This window comes from Apodemus sylvaticus, chromosome 14, assembly GCF_947179515.1.
Source record: "Apodemus sylvaticus chromosome 14, mApoSyl1.1, whole genome shotgun sequence".
Lineage (NCBI taxonomy): Eukaryota > Metazoa > Chordata > Mammalia > Rodentia > Muridae > Apodemus > Apodemus sylvaticus.
Genome location: NC_067485.1, coordinates 30,651,404 through 30,668,975, shown reverse-complemented (window position 1 = coordinate 30,668,975; position 17,572 = coordinate 30,651,404). Strand labels below are relative to the sequence as shown.

The 17,572-nt window shown below is 47.7% G+C and overlaps 1 protein-coding gene across 4 annotated transcripts in view; it reads left to right on the top strand.

The window, feature by feature from the left end:
• Positions 1 to 17,572, top strand: part of Fars2 (phenylalanyl-tRNA synthetase 2, mitochondrial) — a 481,251-nt gene that overhangs the window by 432,213 nt on the left and 31,466 nt on the right. The window contains exon 7 of one of the 4 annotated variants that reach the window (XM_052156698.1): positions 15,724 to 16,015. The exons of the other annotated variants lie outside the window; for them this stretch is intronic. Within the exon in view, the coding sequence (XP_052012658.1) occupies positions 15,724 to 15,862 (139 nt within the window). The 3' untranslated portion in view covers positions 15,863 to 16,015. Of the gene's footprint in view, positions 1 to 15,723; positions 16,016 to 17,572 lie in introns of those variants that run through there. 4 annotated transcript variants of the gene reach the window in all.

The window sequence follows — 17,572 nt, the reverse complement described above, 5'->3', positions numbered from 1 at the left end:
TGACACCACCGTGTGACAAAGTCCTGGTGAATGCACCCCCACTGTCACCCCAGCCATGGTCCTACTATTGATGGGTTCTTGCTTCCTGTCTTATTTCAGTCTGCTCCCTGAAATAGTTGTTACATGTCTCTGACTGAGAGCATGGGAATTCTGTCTGTGTTTTAGCCATTCCAGAGCTGTGGCCTAGCCGGCTGGAGCATGAGACATTCTGCGGAGATCAAGCCCTCTCGCCTGGCCTTCCTGTGGCTGTGGGAAAATCTGATTCCCTCCAGGCCTTTCCTCCCTAGCTATGTTCAGGACATCTCTGTGTAGCACAGGGGTGTAAAATAAAGACTGGGTTGTTTGTTTGTGTTTACATTTCCCTCACTCAGAACTTTACTGTGCCTCCTGAGAATCCCATTCATTCTGGAAACTTCTGTTAGTATCTCATCTCCTCTTCAGATGCTGCTTATCTTTGTATTCTAGCATTTGTGTTATTTTACATGCCACTGCTGCCCCTCCTCGTCTTCCACCTCCTCCCCTTCCTCCTCCTACCCTTCTTCCACCTCCTCCCCTTCCTACTCCTCCCCTTCTTCCTTCTCCTTCCCTTTCTTCTCCTTTTCTCCTTTCTTCTCCCCCCTCCTCCCCCTCCTCCTCCATCTTCTCCTCCCCTTTCTCCTCCTCCTCATCCCCCTCCTCCTTCCCCTTTCCTCCTCCTCCTTCCTTTTTGAGAGGCATGCTCATGGTGTAGCCTAGGCTGGATCTTTCTATCTCAGACTCTGAGTGCTGGGATCCATCCAGGCTTATACTGTATCCTCACATGTTTTCACTTCTGTGCTTCTCCCCGCCGCTTTCTAAGCCAACTTCCACAGATGTGTTCTCCACTTCTAATCTGCCATTTAACCCTCTACTCCTTTTAAATCACAGCTATAATCTTATTTCTAGAAATTGTTATGTAAATGGTTTTTCCTAAATGTTTTACACATAGACACAAACACATACACACACACATACACACACACAAACACACTTGTTTTTGTCTTTTAAGGCATAGCCTTATTATGTAGTCCCAGGCTAACCTGAACTTTGCAATCTTCTGGCTTTTGCCTCTACTGTGCAGTTATAACTTTGGGCTTTGAGGCTGTGTTCACTGAACTGTTCACTGGGTGATTCTTCTTCCTTGGATGCCTTCTTTATTTTCTGTGCCTGCTACCCTAGGGTTAAGACTTCCCAGAAGCAATTTTAAGCTCCTTTTTTAGCCCTAGGATCTGAGGTACTATGCATGGTGGCTCATGAATCAGCTTGAGATGCATTTTTCAGGGTTGCCTCATTCCTTGTGTCCTCACAATCCACACAAAGCCAAGAACCCTCCTCCCTGATCTTCATGGATATCTTGTTTTCCTAGTATATGCTACATCTGGAAGCCAACCCTTTACTGCATCTACTTTGACAGGATCTTCCAAATATCCAAGGCTTTTGGCTTCATGTTAGCCTTGGTCTTTCCTAGGGTGGGGTCCTAGTTAGGGTTTTACTGCTGTGAACAGACACCGTGACCAAGGCAACTCTTATAAGGACATCGTTTAATTGGGGCTGGCTTACAGGTTCCGAGGTTCAGTTCATTGTCATCAAGATGGGAACATGGTAGCATCCAGGCAGGCATGGTGCAGGAGGAGCTGAGAGTTCTACATCTTCATCTGAAGGCTGCTAGTAGAATACTGACTTCCAGGCAGCTAGTATGAGGGTCTTAAAGCCCACATCCACAGTGACACACCCACTCCAACAAGGCCACACCTACTCCGGCAGAGCCACTCCCTGGGCAGAGCAAATACAAACCATCACAGGTGGATATTAAAATTCAAACTCTAGGCTTGAGTGACTGACACTGTCCCTGCCCCCCCAACTCCAGGAGTGGAAACAGTAGAGACATCCTGCTACTGTTTATGTTCTCCATTTTGGATCTGGAAATTTCTGCCTTGCTATCTTATCTTCCCCCATTTCCTTAAAACATTCTTCATGTATGTAATTTGTCCTTCTGTATAATTTGGCACACCTGGATGTGTACAGCAGTAGGCTCTTTAGTCATCTTATTCTGACGTCATTCTAGAACTTCTTAGTCATCCTGTCTTATGCTAAACTAAGTGCCACACATAGAAAAGGTTACCATTGAAAGGAGACACATCCTCCAGTCACCCATTCCAGCAATCTCTCCCAGACACATCTTCTGTCCAATTCCTTGGCCCAGAAAAAAATCAGCCTCAAGTGAGGGACCTGAACACGTGGACAGCACCATCGTCACTTCTCACATGGTATATGACAGTGCCCTTGAGCCCTCATTTGAAATGGCGCTTTGTTTCTGAAGCTAAGCCAATCCTCCTGGATTTCTCCAAAACATTATAATAGACAAATTCAAGTTGAAAAAATTGATCGTGTTTCTGTCCTATACACTAGAAATCTAAGCCTAAAAAAAAAAAAAAAAAAATGTTTCTTTCCTTGAAGTAAGAAAATACAGAAAGTGAGCACTTCTCTTAACTGAGTCTGAATGTGGACAACTGCAAGTCAATAATACTGTTGGATGTTTTATTGACTCTGACTTTTACTTTATTAATACTTTGTTCCAAGTTGCTGACAAGGCTTTGCTTACATGACTTCAATTCTTCCTAACTGAGGGAACAAATAATACTGCTTCTACCTGATTGAGAGTTGGAGAGTAGATTCATCCAAGTAGTTAGAATGAGGTGACTTTAAAAAAAACAAAAAAAACAAAAAAAAAAACCTGCCCCAGCCCGCCCTCCCCCCTTATCCCAAGCAAAATTGTTTTTTTATAAGATCATGAAATAGTGTTTTAGAGTTTTATCTTCAAGTCCCATTGTGGGAACAGCCTTATGAAAGCTGCAGAAACTTTGAAATAGGGACACCATTGAGACATGGGCCAGTATCGTCAGATAGCATCCTGTACAGGGTAGGAGCATCTGGAGGCACCTGGACACTTTATCTGTGACCTAACACTTGGGTGGATTTTGAGCCTCTTTGAGCCTGGCTTTCTTCTGGGGGAGAACACCAGATAAGTATTTCAGTGACGACCTGGAATCTGAGCAGGGCAAGAGGTCACCCCTGGCAAGAGGGCAGGCACGGAGGAGGTGCTCCTGTCACCAACATTGGAGCAGCTTTACTCTCTACTATGCTAATGAACTGTTAGTTTAGAGTCCACACATTGTTAGGGTGTCACGTGGCAGGGAGATTGGGGTTCTATTGAAAACACACACACACACACACACACACAGCACTAACCCAGGACATCTGTGGGCAGTGGTGCATGGATAGAGGTTCTGGTGTGACAGGCAGAAAGAAGGCTGTCCTCAAGGACACTGGCAGGAAAAGGTAACAGATCTGAGCAGGACTCTGTCACTCAGAAGATGAGAAACTAGAATTCGCGTTTTTATTTCTTTACTTTAGCCACGCCCTAAGGCCTTTGTCTGTGGCTGTGACCATGCCCGTCACCCTTGCTTGGTTCCCACCCTCCTCCAGGTCTCAGCTCGGATCCTCCCACAGGGAGCCTTCTCTGACCTTTAAGTTAATGGGCCTTTTATGTAGCCTCATAGCCCCATGTACATCTTCTCTGCAACCTTTAATATAATTGTAATTTACATTTTTTCATAATCCTTTGATTAGTACCTATCTCCTGCGCTAGGCTTGAAGCTCCACAAGAGCTCGCTCATGTCTGGCTTGTAGTATCCCACTCTTAGCTTCTCAGCGCTTTGCAGGATTCATGGCACAGAGTAGACTGAGTGGACACTGTTCATTTTCAGAATGAGTCCAATAATGAATTGGATAGATTGATGGATCGATGCCTACATTCCTAACAGTGCAAACCGTGATGTTACCTATGACATGGACCACCCTTCTTTCCTCTTTGACCCCCCCATGACCCGTACATACCCTGGGCAGGATCCTGCCCTTTATCTGCTGCTCAGGACTTAAGGGCTATAACCAGCTGCCATAGAAGAAAGGAACTAGACTAAATCTGTGACCAGCAAAGAGAACAAATCACAGGACACATTTGTCACCTCCACATGCAGCCTCTTAGGTCACACTGGGGAAGCCTTGGGTAGACTGACCTAGAAGCAATCACACTTTGTAGGCATGGCTCAGATGAGCGCTCGAGTCTGCCATCTTTGCTCCTTTGAGCTCATAAATTGTGTCACATGTGCAGTGACACTTAATGAAGCCATCCATCACTGCATCATTCCAACCTAGAATAGCATAGCTGATGCTCACCCTGCCTAAAAATAATCCCTATTTTGTCCCCTCCCCCTTGATCTCTGACTTCCTAATGTGAAGAAATGACACTATAGATTAGATAGAGTCTCTCTCCACCACCTTTTTTTCAAAATGTCATTAGAAAGTCTGTAAATCTTTCTTTACTAATGTGTGATTCTTTCAAATGTAATCCTGAGTCTTAAAATATTTATGTCACTAAGGAAATAAAAGCTCTTCAGCATGGCATTCTACTCTGAAGAGTGGAGCTGGGGAATGCCTACAGCGGGCTCAAACTATTAACATGGGGTGGAGCTGCAGGGATCACAGAGCTGAAATCCTCCAGTCAGCTCTGATGCTAACTGCTCGCCAGCCTCTATGCAGTAAGGCTGCCCAGAACAAGGGCATTTCTTCAGCTTAGTTCCCTTTCACCTGGTCTAACAAAAGACTTGACAAAAAGCCACCTAAGGGAAGATGGCCTTACCTTGGCTTATGGTCTGAGGAAAAGCATGGTGGTAGGAGCTTCAGGTGGTGGGGTCACTCTACCAATGGAATAAGGCTAAGAAACACTAAGGCCGGATCCCAGGGAGAGACTGATGTGTGCTAAGAAATGAATGTTCAGATGGTCTGTTATCATACAGACATTATACAGTTTAATTACATAAATGAAGGTGGGCATGCTTGTCACTATGTGATCCAGACTGCCGGGAGTGTGATCATGTATGTGGTCTGTCCTTCACTGACCACAATGTCATTATGCAGTGGCATCCCTCTTTCTACTGCTTTAGGAAATGTCTCCATAACCATTGAATCAGGCCGACTGGCCGCTGTATGAATATCCATGTATTGATCAAGCAATTAATTCATTTATGTGTCTGTATCTCCCACAGTGCAGACCTCAGCACAGGATAAATAGTTGCTGACCAACCAGCCACAGAGAATAAACAATTGCCGATCAATGATCATTGGGCTAAGCTGGAACTGTAGCAACTCACCTGCCCCAAATCCTTTGAAACCTGACTTGGTGACCACTGTCAGCATAGTCGAGAAGCAGCTGTGTACCAGCACACCATTAGAGATAGCTCTGCTGACTTGAATCTGGCAGATACAGGCCAGAGAGGAAACTAAAATCACCTCCAAATCTTCCACACAATTGAAAATAAGCCATTTCTTCACCTTTGTTAGACGTGTAAGAAGATTTCTTAGAAGATAGTAGAACAATTGGAAAAGAAGTTGTCCAATAAGAGGAAACCCCTGCTGTATTATGAAAGGAGGATTTTTAAAATCATCTCCATAAGATGGGGCACCCTAGCTTCTCTGACTAGAATCCTGGAGGCACTCCACTGAGCAGGTCATAACTCTCAGAGTAGACCAGCATTGCCATCTAGAACCATTCTCTTTTGTTTGGGTTTTGGTTTAAGTATAATATGAATTCTTATTTTTTTGCTTATTTCAGGCACCGCCCCTTAAATTTCCCTTTTTATTGTGGTAGAATTTACATGACCTTTTCCACTTCTGCCATTCTTGAGTGTAGGTGTTGGTGGCATTGGGCACATGCACACTGTGTGACCCTCACCTCTGTTCATCTCTAGAACTCGGTCATCTCCCCAGCCTGAAACTCTGTGCCCTGCGGTCAATGCATGTGGGACCGAGGCACTCTACAGGAGAGTCATGCAATGCTGGCCCTTTGTTTGTGCTTTGTTTCACTAAGTCCTGTGTCCTCTGTGTGCACCCACGTTGTCACACTTATCGTGTGTGATCACCTGGGCCTTCTTCATAGGCCACACACAGCAAAGGCTCTGTCACACCGCCTGCACATACTTTAAGATCAGTTGTTAACAGGAAGGCTGAAATGTCTGAAACAATTAGCCTGGTTTGTCTTTTTTTTTTTTTTCTCTCAATTAGTCTTTTAAAACCTCGATGAGTCAGTATCTATATTGTAGGATAAGAACCTGTATCAGATTAGGAACTGGCCCCAGAGCCTGGCTGGGAAGCAGTAGTAGGAGAGACCATTAAGAGACTTCTCGGAGTAGTTATTTTCAGTCTTGCTCAGATGAAGATCCAGAGCCTCAGCCCCACCCTGCAGGAGGCCCGGACTCCACCTCCCTCCCTGGGCCTACTTGGCAGAAGCCACTGCTCAAGAGTACCAGAAGTTATGGGGAGAGTTAGGAAAAAAAAAACTGGGGGTGCTTTGAACTTCCCAGAGGACTTGGCAGGTGTTTGATGTTCAAAAGCGCTTCTTGCCTATAAAATGTGTCTCTGCAGAGCTCTTAAGTTGCCGACTGAGGCTGACCAGTGAGTGGACGGTGGGGGTGGCCCAGCTTGGTTCCTGTCCCAGCTGCTGGTCCTGCCTCTATCGCGGCCTGCCTGGGAGTTGTCGCTCCCCAGGCAGAAACTGTCAGAGGAACCATCTGGTCCAGTTTCTTATGACTGACTCGTAGGAACAGCAATCCCCCTGGGAGACAGGAAGCCTGGCAGTGGCACCGAGACGCGGATCTGTGGCTAACTCCTCGTCTGGCTGAGAACTACAGCAGCGCACAGTTCTGAAGGGTCTCCAGGGAACACTAGGCCAGGAAGACAAAGTGTTCTGAAACTCAGGCGGCAGGCCTCTTTGCTATTGTTACAGTTTGATATGAAACGTCTCCCAGAGCTTCTTGAGTGGAAGGCTTAGTTGCCAGGCTTTTGGGGGACTGTATCCTAAGGGCTCTGACCAAATCGCTAATTTAATCTGTTGATATTTTTATATTATGACACTATTAGAAGGTGACGTAAGCCAAGAGATTGGCCATGTCGTTCAGGCTATATCTTGCCCTGGGCCCTTCCTCTAATGCCTGTCTCTACTTGCTGTCTGCCATGGCACGAGCCTCCTTCTGTCCAAATGCACAGGACCAAGTAACCATGGATCAAACCCTTTGAAACCATGAGCCAGACAAGTTTTTACTCCGTTACATTTGTCTGGCGTTTGGTCATATCCACAGAGCCTGGTAGAGCTGTGGGATGAGGATGGCACCAAAGGCCTTCGTACCCGATGGATGACTGAATGACTGGAGGCTCACTGGATGGGGAGTCTCTTTTCTCTGACCTTCCAAGCCTTAACTTCCGCTGGTGAAGCTAGCCCCCTGCTCTCCATTCTCCTCGAATTCCCTCACATCAGAAATGAATGGAGTTCCTGCCCACCTCAGCCCTTCCGTTTCATTCTTTGTAGATGTTAGATTCCTCCAGAATCTCCCTTCCCTCCTGTTTAGTCTTGGGATATTAGAGCCAGAAAAAGTTAAAGTTCACTTAGCCCACCTCTCACTCAGAAGGAAAATGATACCATGCTAGGTGACTCACCCACTTTTTTTTTTTTTTTTTTTTTTTTTTTTTTTTTTGGTTTTTCAAGACAGGGTTTCTCTGTGTAGCCCTGGCTGTCCTGAAACTCACTCTGTAGACCAGGCTGGCTTCCAACTCAGAAATCCGCCTGCCTCTGCCTCCCAAGTGCTGGGATTAAAGGTGTGTGCCACCACTGCCTGGCTACTGCCCCAGCTCAAAATTCTGGGCTCCTCCTCCCACCCACCAAATATTATTACCAGAATTTCTTCTTAATCTTCTCTCTGTGGTTGTTTCTAGCAGGGAATGCAGCAGTAGTCTGGTTTACTTAGTGTCTTGATCGCTTATTCAGACCAGGTCCAAATCTGTGCTTCATGCTTTGTCAGAATAGTTCTGGCTACCCCCAGACCAGTGTCAGATTCCAGATTCATTAAAGGGATTAAAAGTTGACAGACTAGGATTGTATGTGCAACAGAAGAGTAGGACCCCTCACGTTGATTTCACATCCAGAAGTTTTAACTATATGATGTCAGCTATAATCCAAAATATTAAAAGTCCAGGAGTAACTAGTTGGAGAGTTGGAACTCACATGCTTTGAGCAGTATGAAATCTTGTGCTACCCCAGCCGTTGTCTGTTCGACATCTCTGTGCTATGCACACTACCCACTGATCCATCGTCTAGAGGCTTTCTCAGGTATCAGATCAGCTGTGTGATAGAAGTCCTTGAGTCAAGTAGACTTTAATTTAATGATGACCCAAAGCTCAAGAGCACCGACAGTGGAAATTTTTTGTTACATAGCTGCAGTTGCAATTGTTCCGTTTTTCTGTTTTAAAAAATTACTGTGTATTGATTCTTTGATCACATCATGCTCCCTAATCTACGCATCTCCCGTTCCCTTCATATCTATCCTTTACTCTTGAATTCCCCCACCCCCAAATCAAAAACACAAACAAAAAACAGAAAACATCTCATCGTAGAAGCGGCAGTGTGTCGCGGTGTGTCCTACAGTACAGTATCCTTCTGTCCACACACCTTCACTTGCAGATGTTCGTTGCTTGAGTCATTGGTCTGGTTTGAGATCTCTGGCTGCTGTGACCATCAATATTGGATCCTCATTGGGACTCCTCCCAGTTATCTTACTCTTGCCCTGTGTCATGGAGATCCTGCAGCTTTGGAAAAGCAGGACTGGCCCTTTCACATGCCCCAACCATTCACAGACGATATAGATTTGGGGGGCGGGCCAATTCCAAGCCCTGGATACAGGCCTAGGTGGGAGCTGAGACGCTCAGTGAGCACCAGGGAGCTCTCTAACCCCGCCCTGGCCAGGCCACCCAGTGCCACCATCGGCAGGAGGCAGGGTCAGTTCTGCTCACATGGCCTTGGGCCAGCTCCCCAGTGCCCATGCCTCCAGAGAGTTCCACTGTGCTGCCCAGTCAGAGCAGCTGGCTCTGGGGGGAGCACCTTGCCATGCTGCAGCCTCAGAGCTGGGTCAGCTCTCCTGCTCTCACACCCCCTGGACTGCCTCACCCTTCCCTTCAGCATCAAGACCAGTTCTCCAGAGCACTACAGTCAGTGAGGGGGCAGGACTAATTCTCCCGCCCCCAGGGCCAACTCTCACTATTGTTCCTGGGAAGGGGAGGGACCCATGCCACCTCAAGACAGATGAGTGGTGGAACCAGCTCTACTGCGCTCTCCCCTGGGGTCAGCTCTCCCAACTGCCTTTAGTAGCGAGGGGGTGGAAGGTATCTCCCCCTACCCAAGACCACCTCACAGCAGGAGTGTTGGGGTCTTCTCTCCCTCACTGATCCCCTCCAGCAGTTCACCCACACCCGAGCCATCAGGGCCAGCCATCTCATGACCTCTGGAAAAGCTCTTCCATCTGCCTCAGATAGTGAGGGGTGAGGATTGGGGGTTAGCTTCTTAATGTGCTTAAACTTTAAATTTAAATCAATTTAATCCCAGGCACCCCAGTCATACTTTAGGAAAGTGTATCTATAGTGTTTGTTGCTATTGATGGTATCGGGCAGTCACTGGGGTCTTGGAATGTGTCCCTACCACTAAGTAGATAATCTACTCTTGACAGGCAGACTCTGAAATGACTGCTGTATGGTGCTCCCATCCTGTCCTCAGATATCTAAGAAGGAAATGGAGGTCTTACTTCATAGGCAAGAACTCAGACACAAGAGGTCATGTAGAGGGCCCTAGATCTCACAACAAATGAGATAGGAATTGGGACCAGGTTTCTCTTAACTACAAAGTTCTCCATTCTCCCACATCCCATCAGCTCTCAGTCCTATTCTTAGAAGTGACATAGAGCTGTCTCCCTCCCTCTTCTCGCCACCCAGTGCCTCTTGTTTGGGTTCAACAAGCCTATAACTGTACTGAATGAACTTGTTCTCTCCACTGATCAAAATGATTATGACATGGGCCCAGGCTGAAGTTTCGTTTCTAACACGCAGGAACTAGTTGAAGATGAAGCCAAGGACCCAGCTTTCTCACTTGGTTAGTGGGATGCTTCTGGACAGCATCTTTCTGCACTGAGTAATCTCCGTGTGGATAGGCAGTGTCTACAGTGCCCACTGGTCATGCCTGATCTATTCTGGGAGGTGTCAGGCGTACCATCCAAGAACACAGAGTAGCTGCTCTGTCGCAGATGGAAAAGCAGACTATTGTGGATGCCGTAGGAGCTAGGTTTGGGCTGCATGTGAAGAAGGGTTTTATTTCCAGTTCAGAGCTAGTTTGGTTGCCACGGTGAACCTAGTGGTTGTATAATAGACATCTTCCCTCCCTCACCAAGACTCTGACCCATTGTTCTTTCTTTCCAGCAGGTTCCATAGCCCTGCACACTTTCAGAAAACTCCCCCCAGCACACTTTGAGCTGAGGAGCACTGATTAGCCTTCAAGTAGTCTTGATAATGGTTCACTTTATCACTCTTTTGTATTTTGTTTGGCTTTAAGATATTTATTGCTCAGCTTTTTCACATTAAAACTGACACAAATATGAATATTTATAGGATGCAGTGTAACATTTTGAGCTATGTGTAATGATACAATAATTGAGGTGTTTGGCATATTCGTCATCTCTTTGTGTAGAGAACATTTAACATCCTCTTGTAGATAGTTTAAAATCTTCAAAACAGGGCTACTAGCCAGGGTCATCTGCTTTGCCATGGGTCACTAGAGCCTGTTCCTTTCACCTTCCATAGCTTTGCCATTGTTTGTCTTTCGGCCCCACCCTCGCCTCTGGCAGCCCCCCTATGTCGTTTTTTTGAGACCAGCTTCTTTAGGTCCCACAAATAAAAGAGAGAACATACACTGTGTCCCTCCTGTAGGTCTGATTCCACTAAGCATAATGTCCTTGTGATTATCCATGCTGCTGTGATGACACTATCATACCTTTTTAAAGACTGAGTAGTATTCCACAGAGTATGTGTTCCCCTTGATTTCTTCCATTCATCCCCATGGTGCTTGTGGTAATCACCTATCTTGGCTTTATGAATACTGTGGCAATAAGTACGGGGTACAGGCCCTCTCAACACCTGTTAAAACCTCCTTTGGATGCAAACCCTGACGTGGGTTGCTAAGCCCTTTTAGGCATAAGCTTCACAGTCCTGTTACTGATCCAGACTTGACTGTTCTCAACTCCCACAAAGCTTTATCTTTGGTCTAAAATTAGGAGTCTAGGAGGAGGAGGCACTAAAACAGAATCCCCCTCGACCGGCTTGTCCTGCTGGCCTGCCTCCTCTCCCATAGCTCACATGGGATTGCCCATCCCAGCTCTCAGTTTCTGCCTGAGCATCTGGACTTGGGTGGGAGGTGGAATTGGGTAAGCCTTGGCATTCACAGAGGAGCAGGGAACAGGACCCTGGTGAAAACAAGCCCTGTGTTCCCCCACCCCCACCCCCATTTGGACTCTGAGAAGGTGGGGGGGAAGGGCGGTGATGTCAGGCTGGTCGGGAAAAGCACAAGGTGGTGGTGCTGGCCCAGCAGAGCATCCTGAGTCACTCAGAAGCAGACAAGCATGGTCACATGTGGCTGCCGGTGTCCAGTGTCTACAGGCAGAGTGACCCAGATTTCTTTTTCTTTTCTGGTTTCGGCAGTATCCGACTCTGTAACTAGATAAGCAGCAGCACCCTGCCAGTGCACATGGGAGACACCACGTGCTGACAAGGAGAAACTCAGATGTTCCTGTGAGTGCAGAGTGGCACAGCTGGCTTCATTGCCCAGAGGCTGCCAGCCCTCTGACTGCCGACTGCCCACTGCTGGATGGCAGATTCCCCATTCTCTTCCTATGCCCCTCTCTGTCCAGCTCAGTGCCTGCAAGATGCTTTTTGTTCAATGACTGACTAATACAGTCTATAAACGAATAGTCCCAGTTGAAACCACTGTAAGGTACTTATATTAAAAATCTCTGGTTTTTTTTTTTTTAAAAAAAAAAAAAGGCAAAAAGCCAAGTTCTAGCCAGCAACCACTCATTGTACAATCAGCCAGTATTACAAGACAATGAAAATGGTTATTTTTTTCCACTGTTTTCCTTCTTGTCAACAAAGTGATTTGACCTCCCTAACTGAACAATAGATAATCTTTTTATTTTTCTCACGAGTAAAAGCTGTGAAGTACATGAAAGTAAGCTTTGATTTGCCTGTAAAATTCCGACTGTACAGCCCAAATGCTGGGCCCTACGGATTGGGTAGAAAGCTATAGCAGCTGCCCGCCTCCCAGACCCCTATCACTGCATTACCCACCTGTGTGTCTCCCTCGTGGGATATCCTGGTCATCCAGGATATTCCTGTGTCCTCTCTGAGTCAGAGAAAAATAGAAGGCTTATTCTGTGTCTTCCTTGGACGTTTTAAAACCATATTGCTGCTTAGAGGAAGTTGGATGTGTTTGCTTTCTGTCACTATGAGAAATGAGGAAGTGTTTATTTGGGCCCATAGTCTAGAGCCTTCAGTCCATGGTCAAGTGACTCTTTAAGTTTGAGCCTGTGGAAGCGTGTTAGAGTGGGAGCGCGTGATCTGAGAGACTTGTTTACCCTGTGCTGGGTTTGAAAAAGAGAAAGAAGGAGCTGGGCCCCCCTTATCTGCCCTCTAGTACCTGCCCCCCACCACCTTACACCTTAAAGCCCCACCACCAGGGCCTTTGGTAAGAGTCAGGATCCAAATCACAGGAAGAGCTCAGAGGTGCAGGGGAGGAGGCTGTGGGGCAGTGGACTGTGAGAGGAGACCAGGGAGCTAAGGCTAGAAGCCCTGGGGACCCTGAAGGGACCATAGGAGCTTCCCCTGCTCTTGGCACCAGGCCCCTGTCGCATAGCCACAGCCCACCATAGAGGGATCTGTGGCCACCCCTCACATAGGAGCAGCACTCCAAGCCCTTCCATGTGTTGATGAGGCATCCCTAACATCTCAGACCAAGCCAGTAGGAAGCACCTGCTCTCAGACCCCAACCCACCCCCCAAACTGTACATAAGATCCTACCAGAAGGAATAAAGGACGTGTGAGAATTACTCCATCCTTTGAGAGTGTCTGTCATAAGAGCTGTAACACCACCAGGGAATAGAATGCTCTCCCGAAACATTCTCCACCAGAAGCTCCCCTATGCTACCCTAGCTGGATAGCCAGCCTTCCGCCAGCATCAGCAGTGACAGCCCTGGCAGAGGTGAAGGCACTTCCCCCTCCCTCCTCATGCCCTTTCCCCTTCTCTTGAACCCTCCCAGATAGCCTCTGGTACTCAGGCCTACAGGACAGTGCTTTAGGGAGCTCTTGGGTGTGATGGTAAAGGCTGGGTTCTAAAACCAGACTCTAGGTTCTGTTTCTGTTCTGTTGAAATGAAATTCACATAGCATGAAGTGAGTCATTTTGAAAGTATACAGTTCGGTGCCATTGGGCGCTTCTCCAGTCTGGATGTTTCAGACAGTGGGACCGTGCAGCCTGTGATATGTGTGGCTTCTACATACTTTGGTTTTTAAGTTCACCTCATTTCCACTCATTGGAATTGCATCCTCTGGCTATGCTAAATCTGTTGATGCCTATTCATCTGTTGGTACTGACTAAACATAGAGCTTTTAGGGAAATCTACCCTCCCCCCCCCCCACTGTGTGCATGGGGGCGGGTATTGAACCTATGGGTAAACACTCCACCACTGATCTATAGACCTTTTCATTCTGACACAGGGGCTCATGAAGTTGCCAGTGCTAGCCTTGAACTTATTCTATAGTGCAATCATTCCTTGTGAAGCTTTTTTCTTAGCCTCCCCAGCTACCTGGGGTTACAGACCCCACGAGGCTCAGCAGCAAACTCTTGTCTGACCTTCAGTTTGAGCAACCACTTTCCATTCTCCGGGGCCATAGACCTAGGAATTACTGGGTTGTGTAGTAACTCTCCACTTAGTGGTTTGGAAAGCACCTTTCCATGGCAAGACACACTATTTCATATTGTTGTCCATGTTGCCTGGCCCTAAGTCCACGCCTATAACATTGGCCTGCTGTTTGAATTCAGACAAGTCACTTCTGCCTTCTGAGCTCACAGCTGTATCTTGGGGACAAGTGATGCTGTCTGCCTAAAGAAGGTGTCAGTCAGAGCGAAGTTACATGTCCAGTGAAAGGCTGAGAAGCACTAGACCTAAAAGGCTGCCGTGAATGCTGTGCTGCAGAGAAGAGCTCTGGTCCAAACCCAAGGGCAAGCCTCCCTTCAGGGAGTCCTAGTCCTTACATGGTTGCCAGTTTCCATCGCTCCATGAGCCCGGGGTTTCTAAACAGACCTGGTTCTCCTCATTACTGGACTCAATGCATGGCTTGGGCTAGGGTGGGGAAGTAAGAAAGGGTAGACGGAGAGCCAGATTTTCTTCCATCTAAAATGGACTGCTGAAGAGGGAGGGACAGCCAGCCGTGCTTGGATATGAGCACCTTGTGAGGTGACTCCTTCCTGCTGTCCTTTGAAGGTTTGGGGTTCTGTGCCTGGCTAAAGACGGGCCCTGCAAGGAACAACAAAGGGTCCTAGAAGCTCTCCCTTCCCAAATGAGAGCTCACGGTGGGAGGGGCAAAGACAGGAAAGTAAAGTGGATAAGCCAGAGTGGGGAAGAAATGGAGAAGTACCTGGGAAAAGAAACTAAGCAAACTCACACCCCACAGATATGGAGCAGAGCAGCTCAGTGGTCGTGTGGGGCCCAAGCAACTGGAGCGGGGGCTGCCCCTAAAGCTCTTGCCTGTCCGTGGAATCTGTTCCCCCCAACTCAGCTGTCTTGTCTGGCCTCAGTGGGAAAAGTAGCACCGAGCCCTGCAGAGACTTGATATGACAGGGGGATACCCAGGGGGACCTCCACTCTGCCAGAGGCTCAGTGAGTGTCAGAGGAGGCGGTGGGAGGGGACAGTGGTCAGGATGTAAAGTGAATAGATGAAATTGAGGGGGAGGGGAAGAGAGAGACAGAGAGAGAGGGAGAGAAAGAATGAAAGAATGAGTGAATGAATGAATGAGGAGGCCAGGACCGAGATGGACACTTGCCTTATTCTGTCTACATCCAAGTCTGACCTAACATCAGAAGGTGGGAGACAAAAAGAGAAAACATGAAGAAGACCCTGGAAGCAGAGGCTCTGGGTTCTGGTGGCCACATGCGGACTGTAAACTCTTCTTGTGAGGGGGTTCTCAGAAGGCCCAGCCCATCTGAAACCCACTTGTCCAAGGTTCTGGCGTGACAGAAGGCCCAGCCCTTCCTTGCCTATTTGGAGATGTTGTGGCCTCTCCTGGTCAGAATCGTCAGGCAGCAGGAAGAGAGTACACTGGGTCCGACTTGAGCATCTGAAACCACAAAGCCCACCTCAGTGACACACTGACAAGGCCACACCTCTAATAGTGTCTCTCCCTATGCACCTGTAGGGTCTGTTTTCTGTCAAACCACCTCACAGCATGAGGAAACCAGCTTCTCCATTATTCAAAGCTTCTGTGTCTTTAACCATCACCCTCTCACACACTGAAAAGAGGTGGTCCTTTGTGGCCAGTGATATTTCTGTGCTGATACTTGTCTGATGCCTGGATCCTGGTCTGCGTTATCAGGTCTGCTCTTAGCAGCTGCGACCATACCATTATGACGTAGCAACCGCTGTCTAGGAGTACTCCCTACTGCTGCTGTCAGTCCACGGGCAGACGGGGTTTTCACTCACCTACTTGCATTTCCTCCTCCCCCAACAGGACACACAGGACCAGCCACTGCTACCGCATTACCTACCGCCACATGGAACGGACATTGTCCCAGAGAGAAGTCAGCAGTGTCCACCAGGCTGTGCAGGAGGCCGCTGTGCAGCTGCTGGGTGTGGAGGGCCGCTTCTGATGTGGCATTGCACAGGCTGCATCCCTCGTGGAGTTCCAGGGCTCGCCGGAAAGGGGGAAACACACTGTTTGTGAACCGGAGTGTCTTGTCCCCATTTGATAAATGGCTCTGCTTTAGGTCTTTCAGGAAATAAAGGATCACTTTTTAGAAGCATTGACATAGCATTTGTCTTTTATTTGGGGGCAGGAGAAAGCAGACACTGATATAAGAGTTCCCTGCTATCCGTTTAGAAATGCTTGGCCCATTGGCGCTCTGTGTGGTTAATTGGTCCCTGGGTTCCATTAAGCACCAGGCATGATTCTTGCCTGACAGGCTCTTCCACCCATGTAATGAGTGAAGGCACAGAGAAGGGTCTTGGAAGCTGGATATAGTGCAGGCATGCCCACTGTTTGTGTGTTTTGCTTTGCTGTAGGTCACAGATCCTGCATTTTGACAAATTGGAGGTTCATGGCAACCTGTGTTGAGCAAGCCTGCTGTCCCCACTTTCCTTCGGCTCGAATGATCATTAGAATTTCTTAGCATTGCTTTTCAACTGGGATAAATATATGGTTTTCTTTTCCTAACATAAAGCTGTTGTGCACCTCACAGAGGGCAGTATCCTATGATCCTAACTTCCATATGCACTGGGAAACCAAAAGATGTCCATAACTTCCTTCATGATGAATTCTCTTTATCACAGTGGTCTGCAACCAGATCATCATCCCCAACCTGAGCCTGTCCAGGAAGCCTTTGAGTCTCTGCCATCCTTTCTCGCTTCTCTTCTTTGTTTGCAAAGGGCAGGCTTCAAAGAGGCCACTGATGAAATGCCAGGACTGCCCTTGAAAGTGGAGAGTCACATCGCTAAGCCAGGAAAGGAAGATCTTTGCTTTCATAAACCCAAGGCCAGGGACCAGCCCCTTGGCCGTAGGCTTGGACCTTCCTGCCTACTGCCCCAGTCAGAGGAAGGAAAGGAGTGAGAGCGGCCCTGAGTCCAGGAGACACACCGAGGGCCAGCTTGGCCAACTCCCCGGGTTGTTCCCTGCAGGAGGCCTCCACTTCCAGAATGAAGGTGACCTTTAAGGGAGAGCACAGGGCTTTGATGTCTTCCCCTTTCCATCCTGGGCACTTTGTAGTCAGCCTGCTTCACTCATGACCAGCCTTAATAATCAGATTCCAGGCCTGACAAGATGCTGGAGGCTGATGGAAGACTCGGAGTGCTGGGATAAATATTTGATGAGAGGTAGCCATTACCAGCAAGCATATAGGGGGTAGGCAGCTGCCCAGAGTGTGGCTGTGTTTGGAAACAGACTCATTCTAGACATAATTAGCTAAGAGGACGTCTTACTGGGCTAGTTAGACCCTACTCAAAATGGCTGATGTCTTTCTGAGAAGGGGACTACATGAAGACAGAAACCAGCGAAGCTGTCTATGAGCTCGGGATTCCCAAAACTTGCCCACGAACCATGGAAGACAGGGGATCATCCCCTATAGACTTTAAAGGGTAGCAAAGATCTGCTCAACCAACACTTGATATCAGAATCCTGTCCCCACCCCACCCCCAGACAATATACATTTCTAGTTTGGGGTACTTTGTAATGACAGTCCTTGGGAACCTAAGATAACACCCAAAACAGGGAGGCCACCTCCCTTTCTAATTAAGACTCTGTGATGAGGGTCCCACATAAGATTTCTTCTCCTTCCTAGGAAGGGGCTGCAGGTCTAACCTGGGCA